The following is a 22832-nucleotide window of genomic DNA, read 5'->3' as shown; positions in this document are numbered from 1 at the left end:
GGGCGCGGGCGCGGCGCGGGGCGTGCGGGGCGGGAGTGCGCGCGGAGCGCGAGCGCTGGAGCGAGCGCGCGGGGCGGCCGTGCGTGCGCCCCCCGCGGCTCCACAGGCTCGCCCCGCAGCCGCAGCCGCAGCCGCAGCCGGCCGGGAGCGGTCTGCCGCCGGGAGGAAGCTGGGGCAAGCGCGGAGGCGGAGCGGAGCCCCCGCGAGCGGGAGCCGGGAGAGCTCGGGGCGGCGCGGCCGCGGTCCGGCGCGCCCGGCTGGAAGGCGCGCCCCCTCCCTCTCTCGCGCCGCCCCGCGGGCTCCCTGGGCTCTGTCCGCGCCTGAGACGCGCCCACCCTCCGCCAGACTTCCAGCCCTGCACGCGCTGGCCAGAGCCACAGGCGCCGAGGAGCGAGGCGCCGGGCCCCGCGCGCTCACCATGCGCCTCAACATCTCGGCGCCAGGCTCCCGGGGCGCCGACCCCTCCGCGCTGTCGCCGCCGGGGCTGGAGGCAGCACTCCTGGCCCCAGACTTGGGGAATGGCTCCGGCAACGCGTCCGAGCGCGCCGCGGCTTCGCCCAGCAGCGACCTGGACGTGAACACCGACATCTACTCCAAGGTGCTGGTGACGGTCGTGTACCTGGTGCTCTTCGTGGTAGGCACGGTGGGCAACGCGGTGACGGCGTTCACGCTGGCACGCAAGAAGCCGCTGCGCAACCTGCAGAGCACCGTGCACTACCACCTGGGCAGCCTGGCGCTGTCCGACCTGCTCACCCTGCTGCTGGCCATGCCCGTGGAGCTGTACAACTTCATCTGGGTGCACCACCCCTGGGCCTTCGGCGACGCCGTCTGCCGCGGCTACTACTTCCTCCGGGACGCCTGCACCTACGCCACGGCCCTCAACGTGGCCAGCCTGAGCGTGGAGCGCTACCTGGCCATCTGCCACCCCTTCAAGGCCAAGACCCTCATGTCTCGCAGCCGCACCAAGAAGCTCATCGGCGCCATCTGGCTCGCCGCGGGCCTGCTGGCCGTGCCCATGGTCTTCGCCATGGGGCAGCACAACCGCAGCGCCGACGGCCAGCACCCCGGCGGCCTGGTGTGCACGCCCGTCCTGGGCGCGGCCACCATCAAGGTCGTCATCCAGGTGAGGGGCGCGGAGGGAGGGGGGTGTCGCCTGGGGCCGGGCCGGCAGGCGCCCCTCAGCGTGTCTGGTCCCTTTACCCCGAAAGTAGTTTCCCGTCCGTGTCACCTCTGGCGCAGGAAGCTGGAGAATGGTCACCGGGAAACTCTGCTGCCGGGAGGCTGGGAAGAGGGTGGGGGACAGGGCGGGGGCCTCGCCCCCCTCCTTCCCGCCCTCCACTCCGGGGGTTCAGGTCTCAGCCCCCGTAACCTCGCCCCTCCTTCTGTCGAAGGGGGTAGGAAGCTCAGACGACCTCCTCCCCGGGAGCCGTGGGGGGTCCCCCCAGTCTGCAGGTTCCCTGGGACGCTGGGTCAACCCGAGAGCTGGTGCCGGCCTCTTGCTCATCAGCTTCTCAAGAGCTCTGTGTCCCCGAAGGGCCCCCAAGCTGCTTCCCAGGGCCCCCCGGCTGCCCCGCCCGCCCAGCGCCCACGGGAGACGGAGCCGAGCCTGGGGCTCGGTTTTCCCACCTGCGAGATGGGGCAGTCAGAGCCCCAGCCTCACAGGCCGAGGCCGGGAGAGCTGCGGGAAGGGCCGGCGGGGTTATTGGTGGTGGTGGCCGCGGTGCTGTTTCTGCCGAGGTGTTGGGCATGGCAGGCGGGGCCTGTGGGGAGGGGACTCTGCGGGGGGGGGGGGGGCTCTGCGGGGGGTGGGGGCGGATCTGGGAGCTGAGTGACCAGCCGCCCTCCAAGGGTCTCCACAGAGCGTCACGGGAATCCTGGTGGGCGCGCACCGGGCAGTCGGCTTGGAGGAGGCGTCCTGGCCGGGGCGGGGGGGGGGGGGGCGGGCCGTGGGCAAGGACGTCATCAGGCAGGACGGCCCAGCACGGGCGCCCACAGAGGGGGTTCCGGCACAACTGCCACCTCGGATGGCATCGTGGCAGCCATGGTGGTGCAGGGCACAGTAGGGATGGCTGGGGGCCTGGGGGGGCCGGGTGACAAAGTCCCCATCTGGCCGTCCCTCGTGCCTGAGCCCAGCAGCCCAGAGGGGCTCGCGATGCCGCATCAGGAACCCAGCGGGACGGGGTGTAGGGTGGGTGCTGTGGCCGGCGCGTCCGTCCTCTGGCTGTGACCGCGTGGGCAGAATCGAGCAGCAGGTCCCCCTCGCTGAGCCCAGGCCGTGTGGCCACAGGGGACCCTGCGTGGAGGGCCACGCCCAGGCAGCCGCACATGGCGGGAGGTGAGGTGGAGCCTCCCGCAGGGCGGAGACAGGGCCCTGAGCGCCGTGGGGGCCGCCCCCCCCCCCTTCCTCCCCGAGCTCTTGTTTCCGAGCGGCAGCGCCCCAGGGTCTCCCCTGGCCCACGCTGGGGGTCAGGGGTCGGCTGCCACACCACCTGCCTCCGAAGGTGCGACATGGCGTGTTCAGGCTGGCAGCTCGTGGGGGGCAGGGGCAGGGGTGACTCCTTCCTGTAAAGTGTCCCCCGACCCCTGTGGCCCCTCCGTTGGTCGCACGGAACAGGCCCCCCATGCACCTTGTCCCACCTCCCCGAGGGCCATCGTTCCGGGTCCTCATGCTGGCTATGACACCAACAGCCTGGGTCCATCTGCCCACTCGGCAGCGGTCCGGTGAGCGCGCACGGGCTCGCCTCCAGGCGCGCGTCTGCCAAACTCTCGCGGGCCCCCCAAGGGCTTCAGAGGACCTGGGCTGCACGCCTGGGGGCGGCCGAAGGGCTGGCTAGAGGAGAGGCTCCCCGTCCGGTGCCATCGGGCGCCCACAGCCTCCGGGAGGCCTCGGGGCCGCACGCGGGCAGCGCCGTGCGCTCCGCCGCGGGCCCTCGCAGGGACGCGGCCCGGCTGAGCGTGCTGTGGCCCGTCTCAGGCGCCGCCCCCCGAGGGCCACGCCCCCCGCTCCGGCTTCCTGGCAGCTCGGCAGGCCTGGCAAGCGTCCCGTTCTCCACGCGGCATCCGGCCGGAGGGGCTGGCGCCTGTGTCCCGGTATCTCCCTCGCATCCGCCGCGGGCGCAGGCGCCGGCCAATCAAAGCAGCCCCTCCCGGGCCGGGCCTCGCCCAGCCTCGCGGCCCGAGGGTCTGTGCTGGGCACTTACACGCGGGTCACGTTTAGAGTTGGTTGGCCATAAGATTTCTGAGCGACTTCGAAAGGTTCTCGTGCATAGGGCCTGGGGCTGGGGGGCCGGTCGACTGGCTGAGCAGTGCTGGTGGGGAGGGCGGGCGGTCCCCAGGGCAGCAAAGGCCCCGGACCCTGGCCCCAGAGACAACGGGGGGGTGAGCGCCCCGTTTCCCTGGCCCAGCGCCTCCCCTGACCCCAGGGCTTCCAAACAGACAGGGTCACAGGGAGACCTGGGGTGAGGAAGGCCCCGCGTCCAAGTGCCCCACGCGCCCTGTTAGGAGGCCCCCCGAGAAGCAGTGTGCCCCTACTTGAGCCTCTCCCCGAGGCAGCGGCTGTCCACACGTGGCCCTGCCCGCGTGGGTTCACTTCGAGTTGTGTTCGGCCCCCTGCAGCTCAGGTGGCCCACTGTCACAGGTTCTGTGTTGCTGGCCTCAGGCGGGGCAGGGCCCATGTCCACACACTGTCCGCTGAGCACTAACCGTGCGCAGTTGGTGGCCGGGGGCGCAGCGAGCTGAGACCCTCTGCAGCAGAGGCCTGGGGCATGCGCGCGTCCCGTTCGGGTCTGACTCGTCCAGGGCGTCGTCCGGCCCCCCCCCCGGCCCCCCGGCCTCCCGGCTCCCAGCCCCCAGCGGCGCGCAGCCTCCAGCCTCAGGCAGGAGCCCGTGACACCCGTGTGAGCGGCGGCCCAGGGCGGCTCGTGTTATTGCCGTGTTCCGGGACGGGGCGGCGTGTGCAGCTCCGGGCGGCTCCCGGGGCTCCCTGCCTCACCGCGTGCTGCACGGAAACCCTTCCACTTTTACTGCGGACAGACCCGCTCCTCTCGGGGTGGACCCGGCTGCCGAGGGGCCGGCCAGCACTGTGCAGGGTGCCTCTCTCCCAGGGGCTGAGTCACGCAGGAGGAGGGCACGCCACGCTCCCACCTGCTCGGAGCCTACGGGCGCATCGGCCGCGGTGGCACCGCGGGCACCAGGACCTTAAAGTCCGATGGGATTCAAACGAGGCGCCAGAGGCAGCCGAGACTCGTGTCCACCAAGTTGAAGAAAATCGGTTCTCGTAAAATCAGGCCGTTGGTCTTTCTCTCGGTATCTCTGTCCTGTGCCACCGCTAGCGGCCAGGGCCCTTCTGCCCGGGTGGCACTCCGAGGGCGCCCCACCCACCCACCCGTTCACCCCCTCGCCCATTCTCCCTTCACCTGCCCGTGAACCGCGAGCTCCAAAGTCATAGCCAACTGTGCCTCGGTGACGCTGACCCTCGTGGGTGACGTTTGACAAGTCACAGGGTGCCCACAAAAGTAACACAATCCCAGGGAAACGAGACAGATGCCCAGGTATGCCATGGTGCGCCTCCTGCCCCAGGCACTGAGCACACAGCGCCCCGGCCTGGAGCGCAGACCCTCCAACCCACCCTGTCGTCCCCTTGGTCGAGGAGTGTTCTGGAGTCCGCTGGCCTGTGCTCACACGAGGGGCCAGGACAGGCCGAGGAGCCGTCTGCATTAAAGGGGCTAAAGAGACACACGGCCACTAAGCCCGCCGCGGCTCCGATCAGACCCTAGGGCAGAGGGGGGCCGCTGTAACGGGCGTCATCTGGACCACTGTGGGACTCGGGCGTCTCTGGTGAGATGGCAGCATTGTGTCCGCATTAAGTTTGGCGTCTGGAGTTTGAGACGTCCTTGTCTGAGGCTCAGACCCCAGCTGGGGCCGCGGAGAGCGGTGAGTGGGCGGCTCGTCCAGCGCCTGCACGCAATTGCCTGATACATTCTGTACAATTTTATGGCTGTGTCTGAAGGAAGAGCCAGCGCAGCGCCCCTCGTGGAAGCCTTCTGCGGATTTTAAACACGGCCTACTGTCGAAGAACATCATCGGAGGCAATTTATGATCAAAGACTCCGGTCCGCAGGGATTATTAAAACAATGTGGCAGCAGAGCCATAACAAACACAGTTATTCCAGAAACAAAGTTGAAGGTAGCCACTGTGTTTGAGTAAATCTTACACTGAGGCTTATGAAAAAGAGCAACATTGTTTGTACGGAAACTGTTTAGCTCATCCTTGAAAGGTGAATTTATTGTAAATTTCAGTCGACTCCCTTGGCACGGCTAAAGGTTAAGAGCCTCTGGTAACACAAGCAGCACAGGAACGGCTCCTCTATCAGAGAAGGAGAGAGAAAAGCGTGCCACTCGCCACCCCCGGGCTCCGGCGACGCCGGGGGCGGGCGGGAGGGGTCCGCTTGGCCTCGCTGCGCTGTGAGCGCCGTGGCACCGCCGGCCCGAGTAGTTTCCCAGCTGTTCGGCAGGACGGCGAAGCCCCGGGGGTCGGCAGGGGTTAAAGTGCGTCTGGGGCATCACTGAGGAGCCCCGTGTGTCGGGCGGCCCGGGGCGTGCTGGTCTGGAGCCGGATCAGGGACGCACGCAGCTGTCGGTGTGCTCGGCTCGGCGCCCAGGATGCACACGGGTGGGAGCGGCTGTCAAGGTCACGGTCGCTTCCCCGATGGAGGGGTCTCCGGACCTTGGCTCACCTGCCACTCCCGTCGCTGCCAGAGGCTCTTGGGAGCCCTTAGAGGGGCAGGGGTCTTTCCAGCCCAGGTACCCTCTCGGCCACACTGCCCTGGAGGCCCCGCTGGACTGTCCTCGGTGGGGGGGGGGCCGAGACGTCACCCCGTTATTTCTCCCTCCAGTGATCAGCCTGGGGGAGGCAAGGCCAACTCATGAACAAACACTAGGACTTCTGATGGACGCTCTGGTGGCCTCCAAGTGGCCTGCCATCCTCCCACGACAGCAGGTCAGGAGCACAGGCACCAGCACCCAGGACAGGAGGCAGGACAGGAGAACCTGGGATCGAGGGCTCGAGCCACTGAGTGTGGCGGTCCCACGCTCTCGCCCGGCCATGCCCACGTGGCTATTGCAGGAGGCAGGGAGGGCAGAGGCCACTCAAAGGCCCCTCTGTCCCCACGGGCTGGCACAGTGCTGGGCCCCAGATTCTGCCCCGCCCCGAGGCCCGTTTTGCCGAGGTGGCAGTCTTCTCAAGGGGCTCGGGGGCCCTGGAGGACGGTGGGGCCCTTGGCGCCCTCAGAGGCTCGGAAGACGGGGGAAACGCCACAGCGAGCTGCCAGCCACTGCTCGGGTGGTGGTGTGGGGTGGACATGGCACCCCGGCCCAGGCAGCTGCTTTGAGGCCCCGCCCGGCACACTGGCCACAGGCCAGACGCGGAGGCCTGCGGAGCCCTTCGACACGCTCAGCGCTCACACTCGCCGGGCTTCCCGCGGTTCCTTCTCCTGACGGCTTGTTTAAAGACGCCCGGCCGGCCCGTCGGATGCATCAGGAACACCTGCGCTCGGGTCGTATCTGGGGATGGGCTGGAGGCACTCGGAAAGCCGCCATCTCTAACCACCAGGGTGGACGCTCGTGTTTTGAAAGTGCTCTGGCCCCAAGTGTGGCTCGTGCGTCTGCCTGTCGTGAAGCACACAGGAAGCCGAGCGGGTCTCGCGAGTGGATTTGCCAGCATCCTGGGGCCAAGAAAGGAAAGGGCCTCAGAGCGGCCTCTCGAAGTGACAGAAATCTGCTCTCACGCCAACCCAGAGGCCAGAAGTTCAAGCAAGGCGTGGCAGGGCCAGCCTCCCTCCGGAGGCTCCTCCCCACCCCTTCCCGCTCCCCGCTTCCCGCTCCCCGCTCCCCGCTCCCCGCTCCCCGCTCCGGGGATCCAGCCATTGGACTTAGGAACCCCCCATCTGGGATGACCTCATCTTTAGATCCTTAATTTAATCCACAAAGAGTTTTTCCCAACTGAGGGGGCAACAGGGAGCAAAGCCAGGCCAGGGATTGCAGGGCGTCCTCAGCCCAGCACGGGGCCGAGCCAGGGAGGGTGCCTGGCAGCTCCGCCTCAAGCCCAGAATTCCCTGCTTTACCCCGCACCTGGCCCCAGCAGACCCCCTAAGAGCCAAGAGATCCCCACCCTGTCCCAGCCCCAGGGCCTGACTAGACAGGGACCTGACGGAGCTTTCTCTGGCCTGGGACCTGCCATGTCCCACATCCCACGGAGACTCAGCCAGGTGCGCGGCGCAGGAGCCGGGTCCCTGGCCACGCCCCCAGCCCAAGGGGGCGGGGCTGCAGGCGGCATCGCGGGCATTCAGAGCCAATCTCCGCCCTTCCTGCCGCGTTTGAGTGGGTTCCTTCCCCGACCTTTTTAACCAATCGCAGAATAGGTGGGGCGCCCTGGCTTGCCGCACCCAGCGGTGCCTCTGAAAGTGTGAGCTAGGGTCACGGTGTGGGAACCCCCACTGAAACCCAAGCCTGACGTGTGGGAGCCAGACGCAGAAGGCCCTCCAGGCGGCTCCGAGGTCCAGGAGCCCCAGCCCAGCCCCAGCTGCCTGAGCCTCCCACGCCCACCGCCTTCCTTCCTCCCTGGAGAGACAGCCCCCGTGGGAGGGGGGCCCAGGAGGACGGGCTCCTCAGGAAGCACACTGGACAGGTGCTGGTCCCCGGGGGCGGCAGATGGGGTCCCCTCTCGCTGCGTCTGTGCCTCTCCTGTAAGATGGGGCGGTGCCCCGCCACCCACACGTGGTGCAGAGGCCGCAGGGCCGGCATTAGAGCACAGGGGAGCGCTTCGCAAACGTGGACGTTATGCCGTCACTAGTGATGCCGTCACCGTTATCCACAAACACCTGGGTGTCGAACGCCGCAAACCAGGGCGCCTGCCCGTCAGGTGCAGCAAAGTGCCGTGGCCACATGCGTCCCTGGGCCGTCCACACTGGGCCTGTTCGGAAGCCAGGCGGCTGGGCCTGCGTCTGTCCCTCCGCGTCCAGCCGGGGAACTGGCCAAACTGCGGGGCCGGAGGGCTCGTGGGAAGGAGAGGGCTGAGGCTCACCTGTGCTCACTGACCCTGAAGTCTCCAGGTGCATCGGGGGGGAAGCGTTCTCTCGCTGTAAGCAGCTCAGGTCATTTCCGTCCAGCCATGGGGTCAGCCTAGGGTCAGGTGCAGGGCCTCTCTGCCTGTACCCCACAGCCCCAAGACTTGTCACCGTGCTGGCCGCTGTGTACTATGGCCTCTCCGCAGTGACCTCTGCACTGCACGCAGGCCAGCTGTGCACCTGGGCCATCTGCATCTCCCAGCAGGGGGAGGGGAGAGGCCAAGGGCGGGGGGCGGCGGGAGGCGGGAGCCCGGGGTTTGCTGGGACCAGGTGGCCCCAGTGCTGGAACACGGCAGGGCAGGAACAGCTTGCCTCTGCCACTGAAAATAAACAAGGCTGTCACCGCCCGGAACCACGGCTTCCTTCCCTGAGACGGGGCCCATCCAGCAGGTGGGTCTGGAGCCAACTTCTGTGCTCTGCGAGGCTGCTAGCACTCGGCGGAAGTGACTCCAGTGCGCGTCCCCATGGACAGTGGCCGGGCAGCGGCTCTGAGCGCCCGGCTGGTGGCGAGAGCTGTCGTGGGCAGCGTGGGCGGGGCAGCCGGCCGTGGGATTCACGGAACATGTATGTGCCCAGGGCGGCCGTGGCGAGCCTCGGGCCACAAGTAGTGGACAAATGGCCACCTCCCAAAAGCTTTCACAGCCCATGGCCCCTGGGCCTGAGGGATCCACGCAAACGGCCGAGGGCAGACAGCATCCTGCCCTGTGACCTGGGGTGGGACCCGGTCTGCAGCAGCATCCTGAGGACCAGCGTGGAAGCGAGGCTCTGCCGGAGGGCAGGTGGGCGTGGGTGCCCGAGAAGCCCCCGGGTTACTCCGCACAGCCCCCGGGTCCTTCCCAGGGTCTGAGGAGAGACGTCGTCGCAGACCGGCCGGTTCTGGCAAGGGACGGAGCAGCCGTGTCCCGTGAGCGCTCGGAGCTCCCGCCCAGCTGCCAACGGCCGAGAGCTCGTTTCTCGACGTCCCCTCCACGAACTCTTCCCGTTTCAGCACAAGTCGAAGCCGTGTGTGGTTTTAACCGCCCGCCGGCCCTGGGGGCCACTTCCGCAGGGCCGCACACGCGCACCGCAGCGGGGAGCGTTTGTGCCGCCGGGAGGGGCAGCTCCACGGACGACCAGGAGGGGAGCAGACGCCGGGCCGCACTTGCTCTGCGAGCAGCTCGCGAGGCAGCCACCTCTGTCGGTGGCACCTGCTCCTCGCTAAGGGCGGAGGGGCGTCCCCCGGGCCCTCCTGGGCAGACGGGCGGGTGCTGGGCCCAGGCTCTGGCAGCTGGCAGCTTTCAGGTTCTGGAAGGCTCGGCAGTGAGAAGCCACCATGGGCGCCGGTTGGATTTTTCACTCACTGCACAGAGGCGTGGCACCCCAGTGGGGCTGTGTCCTGAGAGCCACAGAAAGGACATCTGCTGAGTGTCCCGCACCGGGAGCTCTCGTCAGACCCGCAAACGCAAGCGATTTAACAGTCACAAACAGTGTGCGAGCAGCTTTTTGGGAGAACATGAACCTCGATCAGCAGACAAAGCAGGGAAGGTTCCTGGAAGGCGCAGCCCCAAACAGGCTGTCCGGGGACCCCGACGTCCTCACGGAGTCCTCAGAGGGGCTCCTGCCGCAGCATTCTTACAGAAGGACCCCATGTTTAATGCGGCTTTTTTCTCGGGTCGTTTTAAGTGAATAACTCATCGTCTACCTTTGCAGATTCTGGGGGCAACCTGGGAGCTGGGGCACCCCTCTCTCTGCTGACCAGAGGCGCGGCCGGGGGAGAGCCAGTGCCAGGCAGGGCTGCTCGGTCCAGCACGGCGGCCAGCCCGGACCGTGCGGGGCTTTCGGGGCGCGATGCCCGTGGTCTCGGGGCGTCCGAGGGGGAGGACGAGTGGGCGAGCTCTCAGCGCCGCTCTCACACAGCGCGTGTGTTGAAATTGGTGTTTCGCGTATGTCAAGCTCACGAAAATGTGTTGCTGGAATCGTTTTCGCCTGTTGCTACCACTGCGGCGTCGCCCTGGGAAGTGCCGAGTCTCGTTCTCGGCTGGCGGCTGTCCCCGCGGGCTGCCCGCAGGGGGCGCGGTGCCCGTCTGCGTGCACACGGAACTTCACGCCTGCTCTGGGCAGTTTCCCAGAGCCCGCTTTCCCAGGTGGGGCTGCCCCGGGTCAGGACGGCCCATCCTCCCCTTGCCAGCTGTGTTGGACCGGATGTTTGTGTCCCCCAAATGCATATGTTGGGGCACAGTCCCCACTGTGACGGTGGCGGGAGGTGGTGAGGCCGGCCGGCTGGGCCCCTGGATGGGGTTAGTGCCCTTTGAGGAAAAGCAAGAGCCCCCTGGCCTCTCCCAGCCCCGCGAGGACACAGAAGGTGGCGTGCGAGACGGGAGGGGGGAGCCCTGGGACCTGAGCCGCCCCACCAGCTGCCAGAGCCGTGAGAAATGGGTTTCTGCTGTCGACGAGCCACGGCGTCCGTGGTGCTCCGTTACAGCGGCCGAGCTAAGACACACAGTCATCCGTTGGCTCATTCGTGCAGCATGTGAGTGACAGTGGGGTGCCAGACTCGGTCCCCAGGCAGCGAACTCCGGATGGGCGTGGGGGGCAGCACGTGCCGTCCCGCCCTGAACGGCCACGTGCCCGCTGGCGGGAAGGCGGAGGGCCGCCGCGCCCTGCCCCGGGCGCTCGGGGAGCCGGCCAGCCCCCCCCGGCCTGCGCCAGAGAGGTCGGCCTGTCCCGCGTGCCTGTCTCCACCTGCAGCTCCGGGCAGCCCTGGCTCCCCGGCCAGCCCCGTCCACAGTCCTGCGGCCGCCGTAACTGCACGGGCGGGCGGAAGAGGTGGCCCCCGGCAGGGGGAGGACGAGTGGACGAGTTCCTCGGCTGCGTCCCTCGGCGGCTGCTGGTGGTTCAGCTCGGCTGCTGCTCTCAGCGACAAAGGCCCCAGTGTCTCGGGCTTGAAGCACTCTGAGTCTGACAAATGAACCAATCACGACTTTGTGACAAACCATTATTGCGAGGATTCAGTTCCTTTCGTGGGTGGAGGAACAATGCACAGTGGCCTGGGACAGGACGCGATGTCTGGCTCGCGGGAGCGGCCGCCCCCTTGGGCGGCCTCCGCGCTGCGGGGGACGGGCTGAGGCTCCCCTTCCCGGTGTGTACCCGGAGCCACCTCAGTCCCACCTGGAGCCACCTCAGCGCCCTCGGCGGCTGTGACAGCGCCACAGCCTGGGGGCCTCCAGCGACCGCCGCCTGCCTCTCGCACAGCTCTGGTGGTGGGATGGCCCCGGTCGAGGCACCGGCAGACCCCATGTCTGGGGAGGACACGCTTCCTGGTTCACTGCCCTCCCTGGGGAGGAGGGAAGGGTGCTCTCGGGGTCTCTGATATGAGGGCGCCCGTAACACCGTCGTGGGCCCCACCCTCGCACCCCACTACCTCCCGAAGGCCGCCGCCTACACCACCACACCGCAAGGCAGTTTTTCTCCTGCGGGTCCGGGTCTTCCACGCGGACCAGCCCCTCCGCCCTTTACAGGAGGGAACTGGCCCAGCACGAGAGGGGGCGCCCTCAGGTCGCCGGCCAAACCCAAGCGCTGACCTGCCTTGCCCTTCACTCCAGGTCTGGAGGTTAGGCCCTTCCCCCACGGCGCCACGTCTGTGGCAGCCCGTCACACGCGGGTGCAGGGGGCGCGTCCCCTGGGCCCGGCGAGAAGGGGCGTCCTGTGCGTCGGCACAGGGAGCATGAGCTGCGATCGACGTGGTGGCGGGCGCTGCGCGGGGACGATGCCCCCCCCAACCCCCCCCCCCCCCCCCCCCGCGAGTCCGGCCTCCGGCTGCCCCGCCCGCCGCCCGGCCCTCTTTACTGGTTGGTTCTGTCCTGTCCTGTGAGAGAGCGGCAGCCGGGCTCGCCCGCATGGGGGCGGGGGCTGCGTGGGGGCACTGGACCCCCTTCCTTTCTAAGGTGAGCTCTCGCTGCGCTGCCGCCCAGGAGGAAGCCCAGGAGGGGTCTGGCTGAAGCACTGAGAAGTGCCGCTTCCCGGGCGTTAAACCCGGAGCACAAGGCCCCCTCCACGCCTGGGGGCTGGTCCGCTTGGGATGAAACAGGCCATGCGGCTGAGTTGCAGGGAGACCCCTTGGGGCCCTGGGGTCGTGGGCGGCTCCCAGCCCTCCTCCCTCACAGGGCCACTGGCTCTGGGTCCACCATAATCAGATTCACCTAGAGCAGGGACGGAGCGCTAATTCTATTGAAAGGAGCCAGGGCGCTGGGCACAGAGCCAGACGTCCATGGGGACCACAGTGACCAACTCAGCCAGCGGACGGCGAGTCGGAGCTGGACGGAGCAGGATGTCTGCTGAACGGCCCGCACCATTCCAGGCAGGAAACACGGAGACCAAGGGCTGGGGATTCAGGAACTCGAGGGAAACGGCGGCCAGGGCGGGGCCACGCCCCCAGGCCAAGGCGGGCTTCAGCGCTGCTGGGAGCGCAGCTGCTCTCTGAGCCGCCCGCTGAGCTGCAGCGGTGTGGCCTGGGGCCCTCGGCCCACGGCACAGCCTGCAGGGCCCCAGTCCCACGGCCAAGGGGCTGGCACAACCCCCTGGAAACCCACGCCCAGCACCTGGCGGCCCCCTGGGGGTCTCGGTCAGGGCCAGGTCCTCGAGGTTTCCTAGCACGCAGCAGAGAACACTTGACTGCTGCCAAGGGCACATGAAGCCTCCAGAACCTCCGTGCCGAGTGACAGCACTGCACTTAATACCTCAAGTTAGTGCCCCGCACCTCAGACATCAGAGCCCCGCACCCAGAAGACGCGAGCCGCAGGCTCAGCAAGCCCGACCGAGCCGCCTCACGTTTGAGCGGTGGGGTGAGCAGTGGCCAGTTCTCACATCCTGGGAGCCGCCCTTTGAAACAGACTTTGTCACAGCAAGAAAAAGGTCCCTGTCATAGTGTGAGATGCGAGAGACCTGGGATGTCCCATGTGGGCCTGGGTCTCCGTGCGTTAGGTGACAGCTGAGGCTCCTCCATGCCCACACTCTGCCGGGCACAGAGGTGGGGGCCCAGCCCGGGGTCAGACTCCTGCCGGCCCGCTGGCTGCCACTGCCCGCTGCCCTGCCAGCTGTCCTCCTCAAGGAGTTTTGAAGCCCCATTTGCTGCTACCCAGCAGGTGTCCCGGTGACGCGAACATGCTCACGGGCTTTTCAGCGGACAGATACCTGACGGCATGGCGAGCGGGCCTCAGCCCATGCCCGCCGCGGCCGGCCACTGCACGGACGGCCTTGGCGCGGCTTCGAGAGGTGCTGGTGTGACGGAAGGGACTCGCCAGCCGTTTCTGTGCCCAGACTGGTTAACAAGCCCTACCTCAAGCTCGGCCAAGGCCAGGCCCCCAGGACTGATCTTGGTGCTGTTAAGGGGAGGCCCCCCACCCACCCTTCCGTGAGGACACCTCCCCTGGCACAGGTGGACGGGGGTGACGTGGTGGGGAGGCTGTCTCCCTAATCCGAGTGAGGGTCTCCCAGCAGCCCGGCGGGGGCCAGCGCTGCAGGACCACCAGGAGCAGACAGGATGTGTCTCCAGGGGCTTCTGTTCCTCCAAGTTCCCGCTCAGACTGGCCTCTGTGGCTCTGGCCTCCACGAGGGAAAGTCTTCCTCGTGAGCGGGCAGGGGCGGGGCAGGAACGGGCAGGGTCCTGCAGAAGCTACAGGCTGCCCACCTGCCCTCATCAGGGACAGGGAGAGAAGGCCCGAGGGACGGGGCGCAGTGCGCCTGTGGCCCCCACCCCTGGCGGGCTTGGGGAATCCCATCCCAGAGCCTCCCCAGCCTGGCCGCCCCACCAGCTCTGCTGGTCACTGTCCGCGGTGCTGAACCCCAAGGCTGCTGAGGTTGGAGCGTTCTCTCCACTGTCTGAGTCACCAGTGACTCCAGTCCAGCCTCTCCCAGAAATTCCGAGCCAGCGAGAAGCATGGGGACCAGGACGGAGCAGAGGGGGACCAGAGAAGGAGGAGATGGACAGAGGCTCCACCCTGAGAGGTCACTGAGGAGCCGTGGCCTTTGGACTAGAAGCGACTCTCAAAAATTTGCAGTTACTCTCAAAACGGGGTCCCCTCTGGGAAGCTGGGGGTGGGCAGCACCTAGCGAAGCTTTGCCATTAAGGACGAGGCCCTCGCCCTCGCCCGGCCTCACCTGCCCTCTGCCTCGTGCTCTCCTCCCGTTCACCTGCTCTCCGCTTGCAGACTGGCCTGTGACGGAAGAGAGAGCTCGCTGTGGGCCAGACGGAGTCCGGGCTCGCGGCCGGGTCTGCGTCTCTTCTACAAACCAAGGACGCCAGTCGCTTTTGCCTCGTGGACCTGCCACACACGTCCAGTGAGGCGGCCCGGGGCACTGAGCATGGTGTGTGGTCATCAAGACGCTGTGTTAACAGCTAAGGCTGTGTGCCAGCCAGAAAGTAGGACTTAGAGGCACTCAATGTCTGTTTTTGTAATTAAGACGAAATCGGCTACCTGATGATGGGGACCAAGACTTGTGTCTGGGAGCAGTCGACCCCCTCCAGGTCACATGCCCCATCCCTCCACATGCCACCCATAAATGCCGACCCAACAGTCCTGGGAAGGTGTGAGGGTCCCTTCCGTGAGCCACACACCGGACCTCTCCTCCGACACTCAGGTCTGCGGCCAGTCGGTGCCAGCCCACGGGGCAGCATGCTGCTCTGTGCTGGTCCGTCTCGTTCCCCAGACGCTTGTCGTCTGTGGACCGTGTGTGTCCTGCTGGGCAGCTGACCTTCGGATCTGGGTCCGGGCAGCATCTAAGCACCTAGCTGCTCGCCGGATGGGGAATGCCCCCAGGAAGTTCTGGGCATGCTGCCACGGGAGACCCTTTCTGCTCTGCCGGCCCTGGTGACCCTCTGAAATGAGGGCAGACTCGCCAAGGTCCGGTCCCTCTGCCAGTCTCTCTGCCAGTTCCAGCAAGGCGGGGCAAGGACCTGAGGCTCCGGCCACAGCGCACGCACAGGCGAGGTGGACTCAGTGACATTCTTTCCGCCGTGTGCCCTCGATTCAGCAGGACCCGCAGGAACCTCCCACCGCCCGGCCGGGCGGCCTGCGTGGGTGCCAGGCCCCGCCCCTGCCCGGCCAGCCGCACCTGTTTGCAGGCGGCCTGGTCCCGGGCGTCGGGCAGACCTGCTGCTGCCCATCCGGCGGCCCCTAAACACGCACTTTCTTCTCATGCTCCGACCATTTCATTCCATCTCCCTCACGAAGTTACAAATGCTGGGGGGGGGGGGCAGGGGGCGCGTAGCCATGGGAACGTTTGGAGGGCAAGACAGGAATTTCTCCCAGCACTGGAAGAATTCATTTTATATCACTAAGTTTTATAGCAAAATTTGATGGCAATGCTTGAATTTCTTTTTTAAAAATTCCAGCCGTGTAATATGTACCTAGCAGTCTCGTCGCTTCGAATGTGAATGCTTTAACCTTCGCTCCGCCTGAATACTTCCGCTGAGAGCTCTGAGTTAGGGTACAAGCTTCCAGGAACGAACTCAGGTTCTCTTAAGGGAAGAAAAGGAATCCTTATTTGGCTCAAGAAAAGCTAAGTCCGGGAGTTTCGGCTGCAGGCACGGCTGCATCCGGGAGCTGAGAGGACGACATGGCACCTGCGGCCCCCCCCCCCCCCCGGCACCTGTGCTGGCTTTGGTCCTAGGCAGACCCTTCCCGCAAGGTGGGAAACTGGTGCCAAAGCGCACCAACCCGCCCCCCACCCAGCAGGTCCCGAGGCGGAAGGGAAGGCCGGCCCTGTTGGACGAACGTGATTGGTGCAGAGCGGCATGTGGCCCGCGTGGATCCGGGAGGCCCCGCCCAGCCCTTTCCGCCTGTGCTGACTGGCCGGGCCTGCGCCAGTTGGGTGGAGGGGCGGGAGGTTCCAAGGATGCTCGGGGTGGCCCTGGGAAGGGGCAGTGGACACTGGACGGGCAGAGACAGCAGGCCCCCAGGGTCCAGCCTCCTGGCTTCCTGGCGGTCACCTACCTTCCCTTCCCCGGCTTAGACATCATCTTCCCGCATACGAAGATGTCCTGGCCCCACAACCGCCGTCCTCCCATCTCCTCGCATTAAATGTCTTCCAGGGGCTCCAGCAGCTGCCGAGCTGGCCCCGCTTGTCCCCGCACTGACGCCTCCCTCTGCCTTTCCAGAACTTTCCTGGTTATTCTCAGAGGGTTTTTTCCCATGTGAATGTTAGAATGAGCTGTCTTTTCCCAAGTCGCTCTCACGTTTCGCTGGGACTAAGGCCCCGGCCAGGCTCAGCTGGTCCATGTCCACATCTCTGTCCCGGATGCCGGTCTCCTCCCCGTCCAGCCTCCTACTCCGCTGCGGTCATATGTGCAGATTTCCCAGAGACTTCGCACACGGTGATGCGACGTATTCCTCGTAGCTTGTTGCCAGGGTGGGGGGCAGGCTGCTCCCCTGCGCCCAGAAGTGGGGGTAGAGTGCAGGGAAGGGGTGCAGGCTGAGGCCCCATCCATGCTGTGAGCTTTGGCAGGAGAAGGCCGGCCCCTAGCTCAGGTGTGCCCCCCTCCCCCGCGCCCACTCAGTCCGCTTAGTCTGGGGATCCAGGCGGGAGGGGCGGGGAAGCTGGGGGAAGGTGCCACCCCCGGGGTCTCCAGGCCAGGGGCCCAGCGTCTGGCCATGCGGGCCTCTGCCCACCACACCCAGGACCTCAGGGTCTAGGGCCTGGACTTCCAGCTGCGGGAGCCACTGGGGCCACGCCTGACCCCACAGCCCGTGACTGGCCCGGGAGGTAGCTGCTTTGGCTGCCTGCAGTCAGCTGTGGTATTTTAAATGTTTTGACATTTAAAATTTATGTTGGATACATTCATTCTGTTTAAAGTAACTCTGGCTGTGGTGACTCACAGACAATCAGTTTGTCTTCTGGGCCCAGATCCGGTATCTCCCGGCGTCCCCCTGGGCCTCCCTGCACCCCAGCCTGGCTGGGAGCCCCAGAAACCTTCTCTGAGCTAATGCTCGGCCCATGTCAGCACCTCATTGTCCTGCGGAATCGCCTCTCAGGCTGTGGGACAACCTCCAGTGTGTCGAGGTCAAGTCCAGGTCCAGCCACCTCTGAGCTGGGGACTCTGGCAGGCCCGCCAGCCTCTCTGAGACTCCGCTTCCTAGACCCTGAGCAGCCATGGAAGCAGGAGGCTCAGATGGGATGCTCCGAGAGGCGCTCGGCGGGGGCCGGGCAGGGTCTTCCACTCAGTCCAAACGTGAGCTGACCGTGAGCCAGGCGAGAGGCGCAGGGCCTGGCCACCCTGGAGAGGGGCGGGGCAGGGCCGCCACACGCTCAGGGGCCACATCTGTGGACGCTGTGTCCAGACCCAGGGACGTGGAGCTCGGCTCCTTGCCGCAGCCCAGACCCCTCGGAGCTTGCCCCCGCGCCATCCAGCGGCCGGACCTTGTGCAGAGGGCTCCGAGGGGTCAGGGCCAGGCGGAGACCTGCGGGGGGCTGGGGCCGGTGCCCGCCTGCCAGCCCTGGGGACAGAGCCGCCCTCTCCGCCCCTGCAGGTCAACGCCTTCACGTCTTTCGTGTTCCCCATGGTGGTCATCTCCGTCCTCAACACTGTCATCGCCAACAAGCTGACCATCATGGTCCGCCAGGCGGCCGAGCAGGGCCAGGCAGGCGCGGCCGGGGGCCCGCACGGCGCGTTCAGCATGTCCGTCGAGCCCGGCCGGGTGCAGACGCTGCGGCACGGAGTCCGGGTGCTGCGTACGTAACCGCCGGGCCCTCGGGGGCGGGAGGCGGCAGGGCCCGCAGGGCAGCGAGGGCTGCACCCCAGTGCGCAGAGCTGAGGGACCTGGCACCGGGGCCCAGACTCAGTGCTGGCTCCGGCAGGGGTTGGAGCTGCTCTTAGACACATTCGGTCCCTTATCCATCCACTCGTTCGTCCATCCACTCACACATGCATTCGCTCATTCATTCATTCATTCATCCATCCATCCATCCACTCACACATTCGCTCATTCACTCACCCACTCGACAGGTCTCCTGGGCACCGACTCTGGGTCAGACGGTTCTCAGAGCTGGGGCAGCAGAGGTGGGGTCACCTCTACATCCCAGTGGGAGCACAGGCTCCGCCAAAAGAAGCAGACGCATACATCACACGCATTCAGACAGGGATGAGCACATGATTGCGATAGAGCCACGTGACCAGACCTGGCAGGTGGGAGGGGCTCTCTGAGGGGGTGACGTCCAGTGACATCAGCAGGACTAGGAACTGGTCTCGGCACCAAAGCCGCAGGCGGGGGGAACGGGGTGGGGCACTCAGTGACCAATGCCCCCGGGCGGGGCCGGGGGTGCTCCCAGCAAGGAAGCGGGCTGGTGCCAGGAATGGAATCATGTATTGTCCTTTGTGACTGGCTTGTGTCGCTGAGTGTAATGTCCTCAAGGTCCATCTGCGCTATAGCACGTCTCAGAGTTTCTTTCCTTTTTAAGGCTGAGTAGTATTCCATCGTGTGGGTACATCCTATTTTATTTGTTCTTTAATCTGTCACTGGACCCCCGGGCGGCTTCCCCTTTTGCCTGTCATGCATCACGCTCCTGCGGTGCCCACGCATCTGTTTCAGTCACCAATTCCAATCACGTGGGGCGTTTGCCCGTGGGGGGCCGATGTTGCTGCATCACATGACAGTTCTGCTCGTAATTTTCTGGAGGACTGCTACGCCATTTCTCAAAGTGAACACACCATTTTACATTCTCATCAACAGTGGACAAAGTTTTCAGTTTCTCCACGTCGTCTCCAAAAATCATTATTTTCCGGTCTGTTTGTTTCTTCTTATGGCGGCCATCCCGATGGGCGCGAGGTGGTGTCTTTGTGGTTTGACAGGCATTTCTCTGACGATCAATGACGTCGAGAATCTTTCATGGGCTCGTTGGCCATTCAAGTGTCTTCTTTGGTGAAACGTCTATTCTGGTCCTTTGTTGTCTGTTTTTGAAGTTTTCGTTGTTTTGTTGTGGAGTTTCGGTTCCCTGCATGTTCTAGATGTTACCCCTTTGTCAGACGCAGTTTGCAACTATGTTCTCCATGCCGCGGTCACCTCCTGTTCTGCTGCCTCCGACATTTGATACAGTTTTTCATTTGAATTGTCTACATTATCTATTGTTTCTTTTGTTGCCTGTGCCTTTGGCGTCATAGCTAAGAAATCGTCGCCAAGTGCAATGCTGTGAAGTTTTTGCCCTCTATTTTTTTCTAAGAGTTTTATACTCTTAGTCCTTACATTTAGATGTTTGATCCACTTTGAGTTCATTTTGTATATGGTGTAAGATGAGGGTTTAATTCCATCCCTCTGCATGTGGACACCCAGTTTCACAGCACTGTCTGTCGAAAAGACTGTCCCTTCCCCCTCGAATGGACTTGGCGCCTTGCTAAAAACCGTCTGACCGTCTGCGAGGGCTTACTCCAGGTCCTCTCCTCTAGTTTGTTGATCTATTTGCCTATATTTCTGCCAGCCCTGTGCCCTTTTCGTTACTTTAGTTTTGTAGCGAGTTTTGAAATTAAGAATTTGAGGCCTCCAGCTTTGTTCTTTGTTCTCCAGATTGTTTGAGCTATTCGGGGCCCCCTGTGATTTCACATGAATTTTAGGACGGGTTTTTCTATTTCTGTGAAAATGTCCTTAGAACTCTGACCGGCAGTGTACTGACTTTGCGGGTCACTCTGGGTGCCGCTGTCGACATCTTAGCGGTATCGAGTCTTCGGTCCGTGAATACAGGACACCTCCTTTGCCCCCCTGAGGCCCGTGTCTCTGTCTCAGGCGCCGTGGTCATCGCCTTCGTGGTCTGCTGGCTGCCCTACCACGTGCGGCGGCTCATGTTCTGCTACATTTCAGATGAGCAGTGGACCCCGTGAGTACCGGGGGCGGATGGGGGGCCGGGCGGGGAGGGGGAGCGGGGTGCCACCGGGAGCAGCACAGGGCAGGGGCGCGGGTCAGGCGTTCCGCAGCGGGTCCCTGGGAGCGGCTGTGACTGGGCTGCGGGAAGGAAGGAAGTACAGACGCTGGGAAGCTGCTCCGAGGAGGGACAGGTGTCCATGGGTAAGGAAAACGGGTCCTAGAAGAGTCCATGCGGAGACAGGGACAGAGACACCTGCGGGTGGTCCGAGGGCTGGCTCTGCCGGACGTGGGAGGAGAGGTGGCAGCTGGGGGTCCCCTAGACCACCCGTGGCTGGGGGACTGGCTAAGAGGGCGCCAGAGATGCAGGGAGAGCCACACTCACGCTGTGGCACGTCACAGGGAGGGGACACGTGGCAAAATCCGCGAAGGGAGCAGAGCATGGAGGAGCCCGGGAGACCAGGCACAAGCGTCCAGGGCCATGCCTCGCTAACTCGCCTGGAATGCTGCACCCAGGGAGCACCCACGCTTTTTCCTGGGGAGTGGTCATGTGGGCATCCTGCCTGGCAGACACCCGGTTCCAGACTCCCAGGGGAAAGCAGGTGTCTACAAGCAGCTGAGTCCCAGGGAGCCCCTCCTACCAGGACTGGTGGGGACCCCTCGAATCCATGCCCCTAGATGCAGGCAAGGCTGCCTCAGGCCCACCGTGTGAGCTCTCCTGCACGTGACCCAACACCGGTCCAAGGTCACGGGTCCTCCAGATTGATGAGGAACAGTTGAGGACAAACCTAGGAGAAATAAGTTACAGGGAGCAGAGCACAGCCCCCATAAAGGGTTTCTGAAGCTCAGGGTGCCTGCTGGAGAAGGGAGCGCCTGGGAGGGAGGGAGAGTCCCGTGGGTCGGGCAAACCAGCCAAAGGCGGGTGCACAGCTGTCGGGACAGGACGCTTGGTGGGGGTCCCTGCCCTGGGGCTGGAGTTCTGCGGAGGGAGGCGGGGAGGGGGGCCGCACCTGGCCTGAGGAAGGTGGCCGCCTGCAACTCAGCCCGGCTGACCGGTGCCAGAACTTCCAGGCAGAGCCCAGAAAGTCACTATGAAGCATCCGCAGTGGCTCGTGAGTCGCTGCCTGTGGCGGCTGTGGGCCCTGGGCCGCGCCGAGCCCCGTCTGAGCGCCCCTCCCGCCCCAGGGTCCTCTACGACTGCTACCACTACTTCTACATGCTGACCAACACCCTGTTCTACCTGAGCTCCGCCGTCAACCCCGTCCTCTACAACCTCGTCTCCGCCAGCTTCCGCCAGGTCTTCCTGTCCACCCTGGCCTGCCTCTGTCCCCGGTGGGGGCGCGGGACGAAGAGGCTGGCCTTCTCGAGGAAGGCCAACAGCGTGTCCAGCAACCACAACTTCTCCAGCAACGCCACCAGGGAGACCCTGTACTAGGGCTGAGGAGGGCAGGTGACTGCGGTGCCAGGGGTGGGGCCAGGGAAGAGGCTGGGAGGAGTCTGGGTAGAGGCTGGAAGGAGGCTGGGAGGGGGCTGGGAGGGGGCAGAGGGGAGGTGGGGAGAGGGCAGGGAGGAGGCTGGGAGGGGTCAAGGAGGGGGCAGGGAGGAGGCCGGCCTGTGCTTGGCCTCCATGCCGCCCCCTCATGAGGGAGCTGGAATGGGGGTCAGCTATAGGCTGCACTGTGGCATCTGAGGCCCGGGGCCAGCTCCGCCTCTCCCTCCCTCTTTGCTTTAAAAGGCGGATTGCTCCCTCCCAGACCCAGGGTCCTTTAAGGAGAAGTTAGGCTGGCCTAAGGCAGGCTTGTTTCCAGACTAAGGGGTGTTTAGAGAGAGGAGAGATGAAAGGTTTGGGTTGGGCAGCACCATTGGGGGAGGCAGGGACCCCAAGATCGGGCTGGGAGGAGCCAGGCTGTCCTGGAGTCCCAAGTGAAGGAGGGAGCCTGTGTCCCTCCTGCCTCTGGTCCGGCTCAGAACCGAGTCCGCCCCAGGTGAGGGACCCCCGAGGGTGATTCTGCGAGGCGCGGACGTGCCCTAACAATGGCCATCAGCCTGATGTCGCGGGGCCCGCTGCTGCCAGGGCCACCGTGGGGGGCTAGCCCTGCAGCCCGGCCTCCCTGCCCCCACCCAGGTGGCCCCAGCCGGGACAGGGAGGCGCTGGTCCCCACTGTGCAGGTGTGCTCTGGCCGTGCCACGCCCCCACGGCAGAGAGGAGTCAGCGGCCCCGGCAGCAGGTGAGGAGGAAGAGCCGCGGGGCCAGGCAGCCCGCTGGCCGGCAGCCAGGCGAGGCCCAGCCTTGTCTGTCACCAGCCGCCAGACAGCAGCCCCAGCCCCCGGCTCCCGGCGCCTCCCTGGTCTGTAGGAGCCAGTTTCCAAACAGGACAGGACAGCCTGGCCCGGAGAAGGTCCCCAGAGCCAGGGGGAGGCGGGCGATGCGGGAGCTGCCCGGGCCAGCGGGCAGCGAGGGGCAGAAGGCCCGAAAGCCGGAGGCGGCGCCTTCACCGCAGCGTCTCCCTGGGCGTGGGAGACGGCCGGGCAGGCAGGCGGCCTGCATGCACCGCGTGGATCAGGACTCAGGCGGCCTCACCCTAGCCCGGGGACCCCGGACCCAGTTTCCCCCGCCAGACCTGGCCACTCTGCTGTGCACCGGTGTGTCCCTCAAACACCAGAAAATCCTTCTTCAAGCCCCAGGACCCTCAGTGCACTGAGAACAGGGGCGCAGAAGTCAGGCCTGCAAGCTGGTCCTCAGCCAAGCTGGAGGTGACCTTCCTGGAGGATCCAGCCCAGAACGGGCGGAGGAGTTCCCCGAGGGGCAGGGTGGGCTCGGGATGGAGACGCCCCCACCCCCAAGCCTGATGGGCAGGCCAGGACGCGTCCGTAGCCGCAGCCCCAGG

The 22832-nt window shown here is 65.5% G+C and overlaps 1 protein-coding gene across 1 annotated transcript; it reads left to right on the top strand.

Annotated features, from left to right (window-relative positions):
• The first annotated feature begins 418 nt into the window (after nucleotides 1–418).
• Nucleotides 419–21379, top strand: NTSR1 (neurotensin receptor 1). The gene is made up of 4 exons (XM_016133621.2): nucleotides 419–1123; nucleotides 17626–17827; nucleotides 19870–19960; nucleotides 21130–21379. The coding sequence occupies exons 1-4, from the start codon at nucleotides 419–421 to the stop codon at nucleotides 21377–21379; spliced, it is 1248 nt and encodes a 415-aa protein (XP_015989107.1).
• Nucleotides 21380–22832: the final 1453 nt, after the last annotated feature.

This window comes from Rousettus aegyptiacus, unplaced genomic scaffold, assembly GCF_014176215.1.
Source record: "Rousettus aegyptiacus isolate mRouAeg1 unplaced genomic scaffold, mRouAeg1.p scaffold_m13_p_12, whole genome shotgun sequence".
Lineage (NCBI taxonomy): Eukaryota > Metazoa > Chordata > Mammalia > Chiroptera > Pteropodidae > Rousettus > Rousettus aegyptiacus.
This window is presented reverse-complemented; position numbering and strand designations above follow the sequence as displayed.